The 13,800-nt window shown below is 26.7% G+C and overlaps 1 protein-coding gene across 2 annotated transcripts; it reads right to left on the bottom strand.

Moving 5' to 3' along the window:
• Positions 1 to 199: 199 nt before the first annotated feature.
• On the bottom strand, positions 200 to 11,870 carry LOC113378117. 2 transcript variants are annotated; one of them, XM_026618640.1, is made up of 5 exons: positions 11,631 to 11,870; positions 4,699 to 4,867; positions 3,692 to 3,828; positions 1,226 to 1,368; positions 200 to 436 (listed from the first exon to the last, which is right to left on the bottom strand). In XM_026618640.1, the coding sequence occupies exons 1-5, from the start codon at positions 11,713 to 11,715 to the stop codon at positions 248 to 250; spliced, it is 723 nt and encodes a 240-aa protein (XP_026474425.1). In that variant the 5' UTR covers positions 11,716 to 11,870; the 3' UTR covers positions 200 to 247. The 2 variants fall into 2 exon arrangements, with proteins under 2 accessions (XP_026474425.1, XP_026474426.1); XM_026618641.1 differs by having other exon boundaries at positions 4,732 to 4,867.
• Between the last annotated feature and the right edge of the window lie 1,930 nt (positions 11,871 to 13,800).

Below are 13,800 nucleotides of genomic sequence, written 5' to 3'. Positions count from 1 at the left end.
TTATTTATATTTATATTTATATTCATATTGATATTTATGTTTATATTTATATTTAAAACTCGAGATGTATTTATTTTGAGATTTATTTTATAAATATGTTGAATGTATAAAATGCATATAAAATTTGGAGAGATTGTTTTTTTTTTAATTTTATTAGATAATATGTGATTCTAATTGAGTTTAATTGATTAAGTATAAAAAATAATTGCTTATATATAATTATAAAATAATTTTTCACTCTTTTAATTTATGGATCTTGCACTGTGTATGTTGAGACTTTTCCATTGTCATTGACAGTGGTTTGTGCTTTTCTAAAGGATGTCTTTTTTCCGTTAATATCACTACTGCCTGAAACACTGGAGGTAAAGACGGAGTAAGTGCCACCTGGTACAGTTCCACCTTCACTTCCGAAGCGGTTTAAGACGTTAGGTGAATTCTGAAAATTGAAACGAATTTTATATACCTATATGACTCTAGCCAATAATGTTTCAAATTAGTGTAAAGTAAAATATTTTATTTCATCAAATAAAATTCTAATTTATTTAAAATACCATGCACTTAGTTGTGTTTCGTATTACAATTTAGATTTGTAGTTTCCCAAAAATCTCCAAAAATTATAAAATTTGACGCTGCTCAGGAGAAACATAAATTTTGATCTATGCAGAGAATAATTTCTTGATTTAATTTGCCTAGCCACATGATAACAATCTTTGTTCACTTTCACTTAAAAATTAAAAATAAATTTTGTTCATTCGTCTAAACCGAAAATGTTTAAAATAAAAATATATATGTTAAAAATTTTGACAAACTATATCTACAAATTTAACGAAATAGTTTGAATCATTATTAGATATAAAATATAGGAATGTATACAAGATTATTTAAATATTTTGAATTAAAATAAGATTTTATAAAATGCAAGAACCAAACTAATGAACTCCTTTTAAATTTTACACGGACGAATGATCAGGTATAGCTGGATAAGATAAAATAAGATGAGATTTTTTTTCTAAATTAAAAGTAGCTTAAGTTAATTCCATTAATATAAGAATATATTATAAGAAACCTTATATACTTATATGCATGTATTAAAAAACAGCAGTTTCCAATATTACAGACACTCTAATTTTTTATATGTATAGAAGTATAGATAAATATGTATACAATATATGTCCTGCTTGTTTTCAAATATTATTGCAATAATATATAAAAGCAATATACTTACAGGATTGGGCGGCGAGAGCTGAGCAGACTGAAATCCGCCGTTTGGCCCCAAACTGGCGGCGGCCATGGCAGCAATTGGCCCGTTTGCTCCGCTGCCGTATTGATATGAAGGCATAGCACCGACTGGCATGGGGAAAGCGCTTCCTATTTCGAAAAAATGTTTTGTTTAATAAAATGCTTTTAATAATAATAATAATATACCTACATATATATAAAAATAAGTCGGGTTTTCCTTCCCGACGATAGAACGCACGAACCGATTTCGACAATTTTGCATTCTTTGGAAAGGTCTCGGGCTCCACAAGGTTTATAGCTAAAATTAGTGGTGCATGGCATCGTGTCTTAATGCAAATTGCTGAAACTTCGCGCACCGTAATTAAAAATTCGAGTAATGACATTAGTGAGAATTATCAGAATTATGCTTGGTTAAGTCAACGAGCAATTCTTGCCGCAAAGAATAATGATGTACACGCACTGAATTTCACCATTCAATCAAAAATTGCTGGCGATTTGGTGACATACCAATGATTTCGACTGGTCTTCCGTTTGACTTCAAACGATTGCAATTTCCAGTTTGCCTTACATTCGCAATAACAAGTCGCAAGGCCAATCTCTTAGTGTTTGCGGGATAAATTTCAAATAGATTATTTATAAAATCATTGTTTTTTACATGGACAGTTATACGTTGCCTGTTCACAAGTTGGAAAACCATCCGCTTTGTTTGTGTTGACGTCAGACCAAAAAACAAAAAATGTGGTTTACCAAAGAGCACTTCAATGAAACGGATAATTTGTGGATTCACTTTCATTTACTTAGAGAAGTTCAACTAAAAAACATTTCATTTTTGTAATCAAAATAAATTTATTACTGTTGTATAATAATATCAAATTTTTCCTTTTCAAATATAAAACAAACAAAAAATTTCCTCATCTTTCTCACGAAATCATCTGGTGGCGAAACGGAGTTCGTCGGGTTTGCTAGTATATATATATATGTATATATATGTGTGTGTATATATATATATATATATATATATATATAATTACTATATTTGTTACAACTGCTAACTAATTTAACATCTAGTAACAATATTGAACAATAACATAAATTTAAATAAAAGAGTACAAAATAAAGGATAAATAATATTTAAAATTTAGTTTGATTTTGAATTTCAGTTCAATTTTTTTAATTTAATTTAAATGACTTCAATATCAGTTTGATATTTTGACATCCTGAATCAAAACTTGCACTTTACTTTCTACTATTTTATAAACAAAAGAATATATAAACTAAATTAAACATTACATATAACAAATTGAAGTTGCGGCGTTTTTAGTGAGAGCTCGAATAAAATTACAAAGTAAGGGTTAATCTATTCCGGAACGGTAAAAAATAACTAATTATGATTTGTTCAAAGACGATTTGTAATTTAATCAACAGTTTTTATATACATATTTAGATGTAAAAAACAGTATTATACATATGCGCATTAAATTGTTCGATATGTCTTTTGAATATATAATATGGAATTTAAAATTTCTTATATAGATATAATAGAACTCTCAACAATTTATTTTAATAATATATTTAATATATAGAGTAAAATTTCAGCATTTAAATGTAAACAAGTTATATTATATTTAAACGGGTTATAACAATTAAAAGTTTTTTTTACGTTTCTCTAAAATGTTTCAAAATGTTATATTTGTCGATTTCAAATTTTTATTGATTTGTTAGGATGCCCTACCAAAGAAAATTTTAGGAAAATTGTTAAATTTTATATAGAAAAAACTATAACTTTTCGATAATTGGGCCAATAAGTCTTTCAAAAGCCAAAATTCGTTCTATGAATAAGACATTTCAAAGATGAACAGATTGAACAGATATTTCAAAGATGACGTAATTGAAATTATAATGGAGACAAAATACTGAAATACCTTTCTGTTTGTAATAAATAAAGATTTTGTTTTGCAGAATCTTGGTTTTAAAAAAAAGTAACAAAAAACTTGCTTATTGTAGACGGGTTTAAATATATCGCCTAAGCCATTTCATATCTGAATACTGCATAATATCAACATAAATCGAGATAATTAAATCTGGACAATAAATATATATGACGTTAATTTACCCAACGAAACCGGTGCTACGATAAATGAAATAAATAAGCGCGAAATATTTATGAAAAAAAAAACATTATTTTTATATCTATCTATTTTCAATTTTGCTTATACAAATTGTGCAAATAGCAAAGTATTTGAAATCGCATGACTATTGTAAAAAGTTGATGTAAGATATGCGCAATTATAAATTAATGCATAAATAAACACGATTTAATACGTCACAACACTGTCTATTTTGATTATGATTTCGAGGTACATATGCACTCATTCGTATTTTACTTTTATTTATTTATATCAAGTTCAAACATAAAATAAGCTCATTTTTTATTTAAAGTTCAAGTCCTCACCTGAGGGTGGCGGTTGGTATGATGTGTAAACTCCGCCAGGATTTCCATTCGAAAGCGAATTGGCTTGCGCTTGCTGCAGCGCTTGCTGCAATGATTTTTGTACTGCTGCATGTTGAGCAGCAAATTGCTCATTCAACCTAAATCCACGTGAAAAAATTATTACACATCATTAATTTTTATTTGACTGGTTCAAAAGTTAATGTTAAAATGTAGTTGTAGTAGGTATGATATGAGCAAGCTGCTAACACATATAATTTTCTAATGATTGCACTCGATTTTGCAGTATATAGGAATAAGAATATGGACAGAACATGATTGTTATAAGAAAAGGATTATACTCTGTTGTTGTATCTAAAATTATTATTTTACTGTTTTTCGTAATTTCATGCCATTTCTACTACAATGGATGTTTAACCATAGTCAGAATTTAAAAGGTATAATATTTTTAGGGTTATGATACGAAATGTATATAAATATATGTATTGATCGTTTAATCGAAGTTGAAACATATTTGATATATTATATATAGAAGCTAATTTGTCTAATTAAAAATGTAATAATATGTACAATTTTTTATTTGAGCACTTAGACACTTATATGTGTAGTCATTTAGCAAATCTAAATTACAAAAAGATTAACAATGAATAAAATGTGTTTGTCAATTTTTTTGTTTAATTTTTTCAAATATGCACATTAGAATTAAAACATTTTTTTATGAAATTCAAATTAACATTGAACATAATAAAATTTATAGAACATTATAAATGAAAAATAACTTTATAACACCAAATATTTTTTGATAACATAATTATGGCTTGATCCAATGTCAAAAAATCAATTGCAAATACGTTTAAATTGTAAATATTATTTTTTTTCTGCTTGATTATATATATATAATTTTCTCAAAATCTAATTAGTTGATTTTTTTATTCAAATAATGAGTGAAATTGCAGTTACGATGGAGTCAAATACTAACTAAAAGGTAGTGATTTTGTGCTGGTGCTTACATTTGCAGGTGCTTTGCAAGTTCATTGAAGTACCTTGCTTGTATTTGATGACCATTGTTGAAAACTTCAGCAGGGATTTGCTGAATTGGAATCAATGGAAATCCTTCGCCTCCATACTGCCCCAGTCCAGCAGACGAGGAAGCAAATGATCCAGCCGAAGAGCTTGCACCTATAAAAGTACTTCATTAGACTGGTACTAAGGTTGCTTAATATTAGCCAAAGACGATTAAATTTAAACTAATAAATTATTTATTACATACGTATCCGTATATGATATACCATCAGTAGATATAGAGAAATCCAAGCAAACGTCGTACTATTGGCAAGATCTTCGTAGTTTTAAAGCACAATAATAATAAATAAGAAACGAAATATTGTAAGGGTGTGATTCAAAGTGATTTCACATAACATTTCTCTACTAGTTTGTTAGAAGTAGGGTAGAGCGGAGCACAAGGGTCTAATTTGACTTCAAGTCTAAACCAAACGAATACATATCACAACAAATAAATACTGTCTAAATCTAAACCAAACGAATTACATCACCACAAATAACATGTATCAAACTAATAACTATCGAACTATGTTCAGTCAAATTTTCAGTTAATTCCTATTTATAGAAATGTGTTTATAATTTTTTTTTAAATTTGTCATTAATATTATAAACGGGGTTTAACGGAACAATAAGAGGTCTGATAACAGATCTGATACCTTATTTTTAATTTTAAAAAGATTTTACGAAATGTTAGCTACATTATTCAACCAATGCAAAATAACAATTTTATGGGTACATTTTTTACAAAGATAACATTGATGTATATAACCATGATCCCGTTGTTTGTCAGATATATTTATTAGCAGAATTGCAGTAACTATTTCTTTAATTTATCTCTTGTAAAATTACTTTTTTATTTAATTTATTTTTAGTTCACTATTTTTTTACTGCTTACACCTTGCCATTGTAAAGGTTTAGTTGGTCTTTTTTACCCCACCCAAATGCAAGCTTTTTATAGAAGTTATATAAAACAAACCGTTAAATCTAACTTGAAAATAACAACGCAACTAATGAAACAATTGAATAACGAATTTTTAAAAAAATAATTTAGTTCTCGTAAACTAAACAACAGCGCTCACAACCAAAAAAACTAACACCGGAAGATAATACTTTTATTCAAACATTGCCGTTTATCTTCTGATAGCAAAGTCGTAAGAATCAAGTTGATGGTTGGTTATACATTTTTTGCCTTCTACTTTAGAATATTGTTGTAAAAAAATTCCTAATTTTAGATTGCGATATCTGTTGTAGACATTTCTACCCACAAACCTTATTCTTTTAGACAATTTAATTGATTGAGAGCTGTATATACAGGGTAAGAAACTTCCTAATCATATTAATTTTATTGATATATAAAAATACTACTGTAGTAAAAAAATATTCTATTTAAAAAAATTATGTATTGGTCATTGTAAAAATATAATTGGTGTAAAGCAATTTTTACAGCAACTTAATTATAGTGTATACTATGCATTGATTTGGATAAACAAGATACCACGTTTAATATAAAAAAAAATCAGAAGCATATGCGCTAAAAAAATAAACATTTACAAATTATAAATACCAAATACACCCATATATCTTAGTTAGAGTAAACACCATGCTATTTGTATTGTATTGAGTTCCTTGTTATTGTTACGATAAAAAACAGTCCTCATTTTCATACACAATTGGTACATTTGGAAATAATTAATGGCATTGAAATTTTACGTGGAAAGCAAAAATGTGTTATATTCAATTATAAATTTTGCATTAAATGTGAAATCTAATAAACGTAATCGTACTATTATTACAATGTTTATAATTTGTGTAAAATTTGTATTATAAAAAGTTATTTTGAATCTCATTATTGTGTATTTATAAATATAATCATTTGCAAAATTATTTTGAAGGATGCTTGAGTCTAGGATTTTTCTTTGAATTTATAAATTAATTAGTTAACCATGTGTTTCATTCAAAAGTAATGCGATATGAAAACACACATACACACACACGCGCACGCACACATACACACACACACACACATATATATATATATATATATATATATATATTGATATGTCTTGATATGTCCTGGTTTTATCGTTATTGCTACCTTTATTAACAAACATCTTGAAGAGTCTATAATTAAAAAAAATTAAAATGTTTGTTTTTAATATTTAAGTTTTATGATTTTATAAACATTCTTACGTGCTTTGATCACATGGGTGTATAATAAATCTCATTTACATTGGTAGGCCGAAGAGCCCCTTGGTTTTACGGAAAACCAAGCCTAAATCTTTTGAAAATACGCGAAAAAAGTGCAAAAACGGCCATTTGAGTATTAAAAATAGAACGCTCATCAATTTTTAGATTTTCGACAGAAATTTTGACATTATGTTATTTGTTTTCATCAAATTTTAATAATGAATTTTCTACGCCTTTTCGGAATTTTGTGTACCATTATATTAAGCCACCTGCAATAAACGTAAGATCATTTCAGAATTAAACTTGTAAACGATCAAAATATTTCTCCTATTTACCATGCCCATCGAAAATGGTATTTTTGAATAATTTGATATTGCATTTATAAACGGAGAAAAATATAATTTTATTATTTACTTAGTGTATAAATCTTATCTAAAAATAATAGTGTTAAAATTTTACCTAATACATTTACTATAAATTTACTATATTAAAATCCCATCATATTAACAACATTTATGAATTAAAAATTGAAACTATACTCGTATTATTTAACACGTAATTTATACTGCACATACACACACGCGTACACACACACACACACACACACAGATATATATATATATATATATATATATATATATATATGTATATTATTTACACTATATACATATATAATTATAATAGTACTAAAATATAACATATTTTAACAATCGCTATTTTGATGGCATTTAAATTTAATTTTGCATCTATATACACATACATGTTCATGACGTTTTATTTAATTATATCTATGAAGGGCATTGCGAGATCAAGGTCAACAATTATAAAAAATAAATAATCAATTTATAGAAAATAATATTGACCAAATACACATCAATGTCATTAGTTGTGTATGTTTGAGGTTATTATATGTTATTATATTGATAAGTGAAATGGGAGGTTATAAATATATTATCTTGCTAAAGATTTCATTTACCGTCTTTCAAGAGATAACACTGTACTTAAAAAAAGATAGAAAGTACAACATACTGTGAAATTAATTTGTTTACTGACACTTTAGTATGAATATCTAATTATAAACACAAAAGCATACTTGCGATAGTGTTTTATTACATGTCATTTATGATTATGAGTATGCATAGCACCTGGAAAAGGCACGTCAAGAAAAAGCTTGGCAATAGCTTGATGACACGAGAAAGAGATATTACTTGTACAAAATTATTTTTGAACCAATTTGGACTTAGAGCATACAACTATGAGTATCACCTTCTGAATCAAACGTCTTAAAAATTCAAAGATGTAAAAATAAATTAGTAATAGAAATTTTGAATGCATGAAATAAATAAAATGTTCCAAATTTTTTCACCCATAACTATGCCGACATCAGCACAGTAAAACCATCATTTTAATTTTTTCAATATACTTATTTTTAATAATTTTATTTTTTTTTTAAATTTATTTCTTTAGAGTGCAGGAAGATTTAGTAATTTCCCTGAAAGAACATGGTCATAAGCACATGCTATTTTTATCAAGAAATTGCAATGTCATATAATGCGTAAAAAAGGCTGTTTGCCAGCTCTGAACTATCTTACCGAGAAACCATATTATAGGATTATGCTAAAATTTTTAGTGTTTATAGCAAGAATGACACTGGAGAAAAACTAATCGTGCATGGCATTATGTCCCGTTTCTTAATGAAAAATAATCAAGGAATAAAAATAATCAACAATCAATAAAAATTGATCGTTGGCCGATAACAATTGTTTCTAATATTTTAAAATGATCTTTATAAATACTGTATACTGTATCATCATTCGTATTTTATGGGCGACAAATTTTTATATGTTTACAAAAAAACATAAATAACCACACCTAATTGAGTCGCGAGTCTTATCTCGTATTTCTAAGGAAATAATAAGGCCTCTAAGTTGCAAAGTCAAAATTATTTAAGTCAAGTATATAAGTGAACTTTAAAATTTATGAAATTTGGAAATTTTTAGAAATACTTTGTACATTTTTGAAAATTTTAATAAAAACCAATATTCATTCTTGATATTTTTATAAAAAAAGAATTTTTTAAATTTTGAATTTTAAGGCTTATTAAGAAGATTGATTTTAATTTTTTTTTTAAATTTTGTTCTCTCGAAAACTGCATTTTACAGTATTTGCTCCATATCAGCAAAACGGCTAGAATCGCCCCTCCCGCAAAAACTTACAAGCGCAACTCGCAGTCAGTACAAATCGAACGGTTTTTAATCAATAAAGTCAGTTTATGCAAACTGCCAAAAAGTCGAGAATATTCGTTTAAATATATGAGTAAACTTTAAACTTGTATGCCAAAATGTTCAGGAGGACTTAAAACGTGATAAGTAAAAAAAATATTTTTGATCTTTTTGCGTTTACTATAACTTACCCTACGGAAAATTAATAATACGTCCAATTTAAAGTCATAATATGAAAGATAACAATGATCATTTTGCTTATAGCGATCATTACTTTTACATAAGTGAATAGTGTGAATTTCACTAATTTTATATGATATGTATATGTGTAAATAAATAGTAAGACGATACTTTTCATAGTCATATTTGTTGAAACTAAATATCTGATATAGAATGATTTAAAATCTGGACTTATTTTATATTTTAATACAAATAGTTAATTAACCGTACTATATTCATTACATTGATATTATGATGGTAAAATCTAATAAAAATTGACTCTGCCGTTTGTGTATTCTATTGTGTTGTCAGATGGGGAGATCTTAGTTATTTAAATACTTAGCACCTTCATTCATGTTCGTTGATAGATTTTCTAAATAAATACTTAGAATTTGAATTCATCTGGGAATTATTCCATCCAAAATGAAGTACCTACTCACACATGGTCAGAAAAAGGAAAACAAGGAAACTAGCCTTGCAACCTTGCAAAGAAGTTGTTAGATCAATTTTATAAGAGAAAAGTTGAAAAATGATCATAATAAAAGATTTTAAGTCTACTAATAAGTAAAAGTCCATTTTATATTTTTTATCACTGATAAGAGCCGAATTACTGAACGTTGTTCTTAGATTTAATATTTTGTACTTTATAAGCAATTGATTTAATGTCTCTTGAAAATTATCAATCAAATAAAAAAATATTTTAAGATCATTTGATTTATTGTTTTGATTATCAACTCTATAACCATATAAAGTTTCATCATATTATTAGTTTTTGTAAGTTAATATGTAAATATTGGAGCAATAGCTTTATTGAAAATTTCATTGACTCGGCAAAATTTCTTGAAATAATTATATACTAAATTCGTAGCGTCATATACGAGTATACATATATATATATATATATATATATATATATTATAGAATTTTATGATATGAGTGGAACGAATATTAATTGTTTAATATGAACAAAACAGCACTCAGATTTGTTTAACACAACTTTATTTTATGATTACAGACGTTTCGAGACCATGGTGTGTCTCATCTTCAGTGTAATTTCAAAAACAGTTACTTATATACTACACATTCTTTAATAATTTATTTAAATTTCATTTAATTTTTGATATACAAAAAACACCAACTATTCCTTGCAATGCTTGACACAGTACTAAAGAAACATATAACACTTACAGAAATATTCTAAACAAATTTGAAGTACTTATCTAGATGGAGACAGAATGGGTATCATTATAATGTAAACAAAAGGAGTGCTATCGCATACAAAAATCGATAAAAATGAAAAAACAAATTAATTTATTGAAAAGAATAAGATAAATGAAAAAATTTATAAATTATTAATGATGTTTATATAAGTGTCATGTAAAATATTTGTGTCGGTTCTTAGATTTATGCTATTGTTAGTCCGAACTATTAACATTGATTCTGCCATGCTCCGTTTAAATAAGTCTTTCTCATGGAATAAAATTTGGGGTTTGTCAAAATCAAACTTATGGTTGTTGATATTAGCATGATCCACAAGTGTACTTTTAAATTTTTTATACTTTTTAAATAAAGTATTAAAGAATGTGTAGTATATAAGTAACTGTTTTTGAAATTACACTGAAGATGAGACACACCATGGTCTCGAAACGTCTGTAATCATAAAATAAAGTTGTGTTAAACAAATCTGAGTGCTGTTTTGTTCATATTAAACATATATATATATATATATATATATATATATATAATCTCAAACTATAATAATCTCAAACTATATAAGGCAACTGCATGTTTGATATTAGAAGTTAAATTAATTCCATCAAATTAAATAGAGATAAATATTATTATATATATTGTATTTAGTGGATATTTTGTTTATTTGAAAACGCATAGTTAATTTAACTTCAGACTAAAAGCTGCAACAAATCTTACATTGTACAATGTGTTTAAGATTTGTTGATGATATACGTATATCATATTTTAAATTTATCTAAAAATTGAAAAAAATAATACTTAAAATTTGCGGAAATAATTATAATTAAATTAAAAATGTGTTATTAGTGAAGAAAATAATAGGCGGTCAATACATCAATCAATCATATTATCACATTCGTTATCCACAGTGTTTTAGCATAAACATATATTCAAGCTTAAAAATTAATTTAATTAAAATATTCTATAAAATTAAATAAAATACAATTATTAAAATATTTTTAACAATATAATAAATAAAATTATTTAAATATAATAATTACCTGCAATTACCGGATTACACGAAACCGTTTTAAAAAATAACAACATTCCCAGGGAAGCCGCGAGAACAACCATTGTGACCGCCATGGCAAGAATATTTTATCACTTTTCAGTTAAGTATCACAATCTCAATTAATTCAGGCACAAAATGGCAATCACTAATATAGTGTGTTCGATTCAAATTGTTTTGTTTAATGAATTGTTATTAACTTGTTCAACAATTAACTTCCATGCCTTATTTCATGTCAACTCTGACTGTCGAACCTTGATCACACGCCAGATCATTTGAACAGGTCTCTCTCTATAAACAAGTTAGCTTCTTCTTCGCTTCTCAAACTTTCACATCAGACAAGCATTTCACTTATTATCATACATGAATTTGATTATTCGCAATAAAAAGGCGTGTTTACGTGAAAAAAAAGAATTATCATAGAAGCAAGTCCATGATAGATCGATTATTGAAGTGATCAGAATATAGTGATAGAACGTGGTGACAACCAGATTTTTTATGGAATTAATAATTCTTATATTATTTAGTTGCGTTAATTGTACAAATTTGATGTAAATGAAAATATAGTTTCATGATATATATATATATATATATATATATATATATATATATATTAATTAAAGCTATTAAAGAGTGTTGCACCTGAAGCCACAAGGTCAATTGTACTAATTTTATTATTTTATATATAAATAGAGTTTTGACACATACGTATCAAAATTACACTTTGTACAAATAAATGAAAATGAATTTTTAAAACAAAGTTTTATTGGCTTGCGTATTTGCTGTGCGAGTCGGCGGCCTAATACAATTAGCAAGAATTTTTTATACGGGAAAACTCAACTTAACGCAATACATCATTTACAATTTCTGAGAATTAAAAATCAGAACTAATGGTGCATGGCATCGTGAAAATTGCTGGAACTTCCCGTTGCCAAAACATCGTGCCTTAAGGCAAATTGCTGGAACACCCCCCCTACCAAAAATTAATTTTTTTAAAAATATTCATATTTTTTTAGCACTATGAAAAAACTGATTTCTGAGATTTTTAATATTTTTGAATAAAAATTGACCATTTGAAAAATTTGCTTTTTTATGCCTTGAAATATTTTGTAAGTTTTGAAATTTTTTTCAAAGCAATCGCGATACATAGAACGAAATATCGAAGCGCCGCGTCGAAGTATTATGGATAAACATTGGTACGGAACCCATAGAAAAGCAAACAAAATTTGTTTTTATTACTAAAATATCTATAAAATATGTAATAATTTGATGTGTATGTGTCTAATGATCATTTTTGTCGAAAAATTCAAATAGAATTTTGAAATTTTCTCGTTTAGCCAAATACAAATAAAATGTTTTTTTAATCTTTCAAATCGGACGCCCCGTTCTCTCAAAATCTCAATTTCCATTTTTGGCACTTTTTGGCCCATATTTTCGTAACAGCCTGATCTGCCTTTACCAAAAACTAATCAGCACATCTCCTCATTAATAAGAATCGAACGTTGTTGAATTATTCAAATCGGTTAATCTGTGTTTTCAAAATCGTCGACAAAAATTTGTATTTCCACACAGACACACACATACACATACACATACAGACACAAATACACGTTTTTCTAAGGTATGTCAAAATGTTGAAACTTCTGAAACAAAAAAGATATAGGTATACAAATTATACTATATTTATATTATATTGATTACTATAATTTACCCTATGGGTAGGTAAAAATAATCATATAATTGAAATTTTCCAATTTATCTTCTTAAGTCACTACGAAAAGTTACTTATTGGGAAACATATCTACAAGATAATTCAACACATTCAAGTAGAATTATTAGTTTCCATTATTAAAAAGAATTATATTTATTCCATTATTATAAGAATAAGAGCATTTAAAATTTTTGTTTCCAGCTGCATATTTAATATTTTGTACTTTTATTATAAATATTTTTATCGCTTTTTAATTTACAATTACAATTGAGTAACTTTGGCGCAACAAAAGTCGCTTTTTCAACAATCAATCATAGAAATCATGAACCCAAAACATAATTTGTCATCCAGTTTTCAAAAAACTATTACTAATTGCTTAATTATAAAACTTGCAGAAGAGACAATTCGCTACAGACATTTTAATACGTGGCAAAAATATCGACAAGAATTT

Source organism: Ctenocephalides felis, unplaced genomic scaffold (genome assembly GCF_003426905.1).
Source record: "Ctenocephalides felis isolate EL2017-DRISC unplaced genomic scaffold, ASM342690v1 CF-g0.4_SCAFFOLD_01886, whole genome shotgun sequence".
NCBI lineage: Eukaryota > Metazoa > Arthropoda > Insecta > Siphonaptera > Pulicidae > Ctenocephalides > Ctenocephalides felis.
The sequence above is the reverse complement of the archived record's forward strand: the minus strand, read 5'-3'. Positions and strand labels throughout refer to the sequence as shown.

Bases quoted from the DNA above. Each gene is read 5' to 3' on its own strand.
- LOC113378117 (XM_026618640.1), bottom strand. From the start codon at position 11,715: ATGGCGGTCACAATGGTTGTTCTCGCGGCTTCCCTGGGAATGTTGTTA. The intron at 1,369-3,691 runs GTGAGGACTTGA...TTTTCGAAATAG, and splicing joins ATACCAACCGCCACCCTCAG to GAAGCGCTTTCCCCATGCCA. The intron at 437-1,225 runs GTAAGTATATTG...TTCAATTTTCAG, and splicing joins AGCTCTCGCCGCCCAATCCT to AATTCACCTAACGTCTTAAA.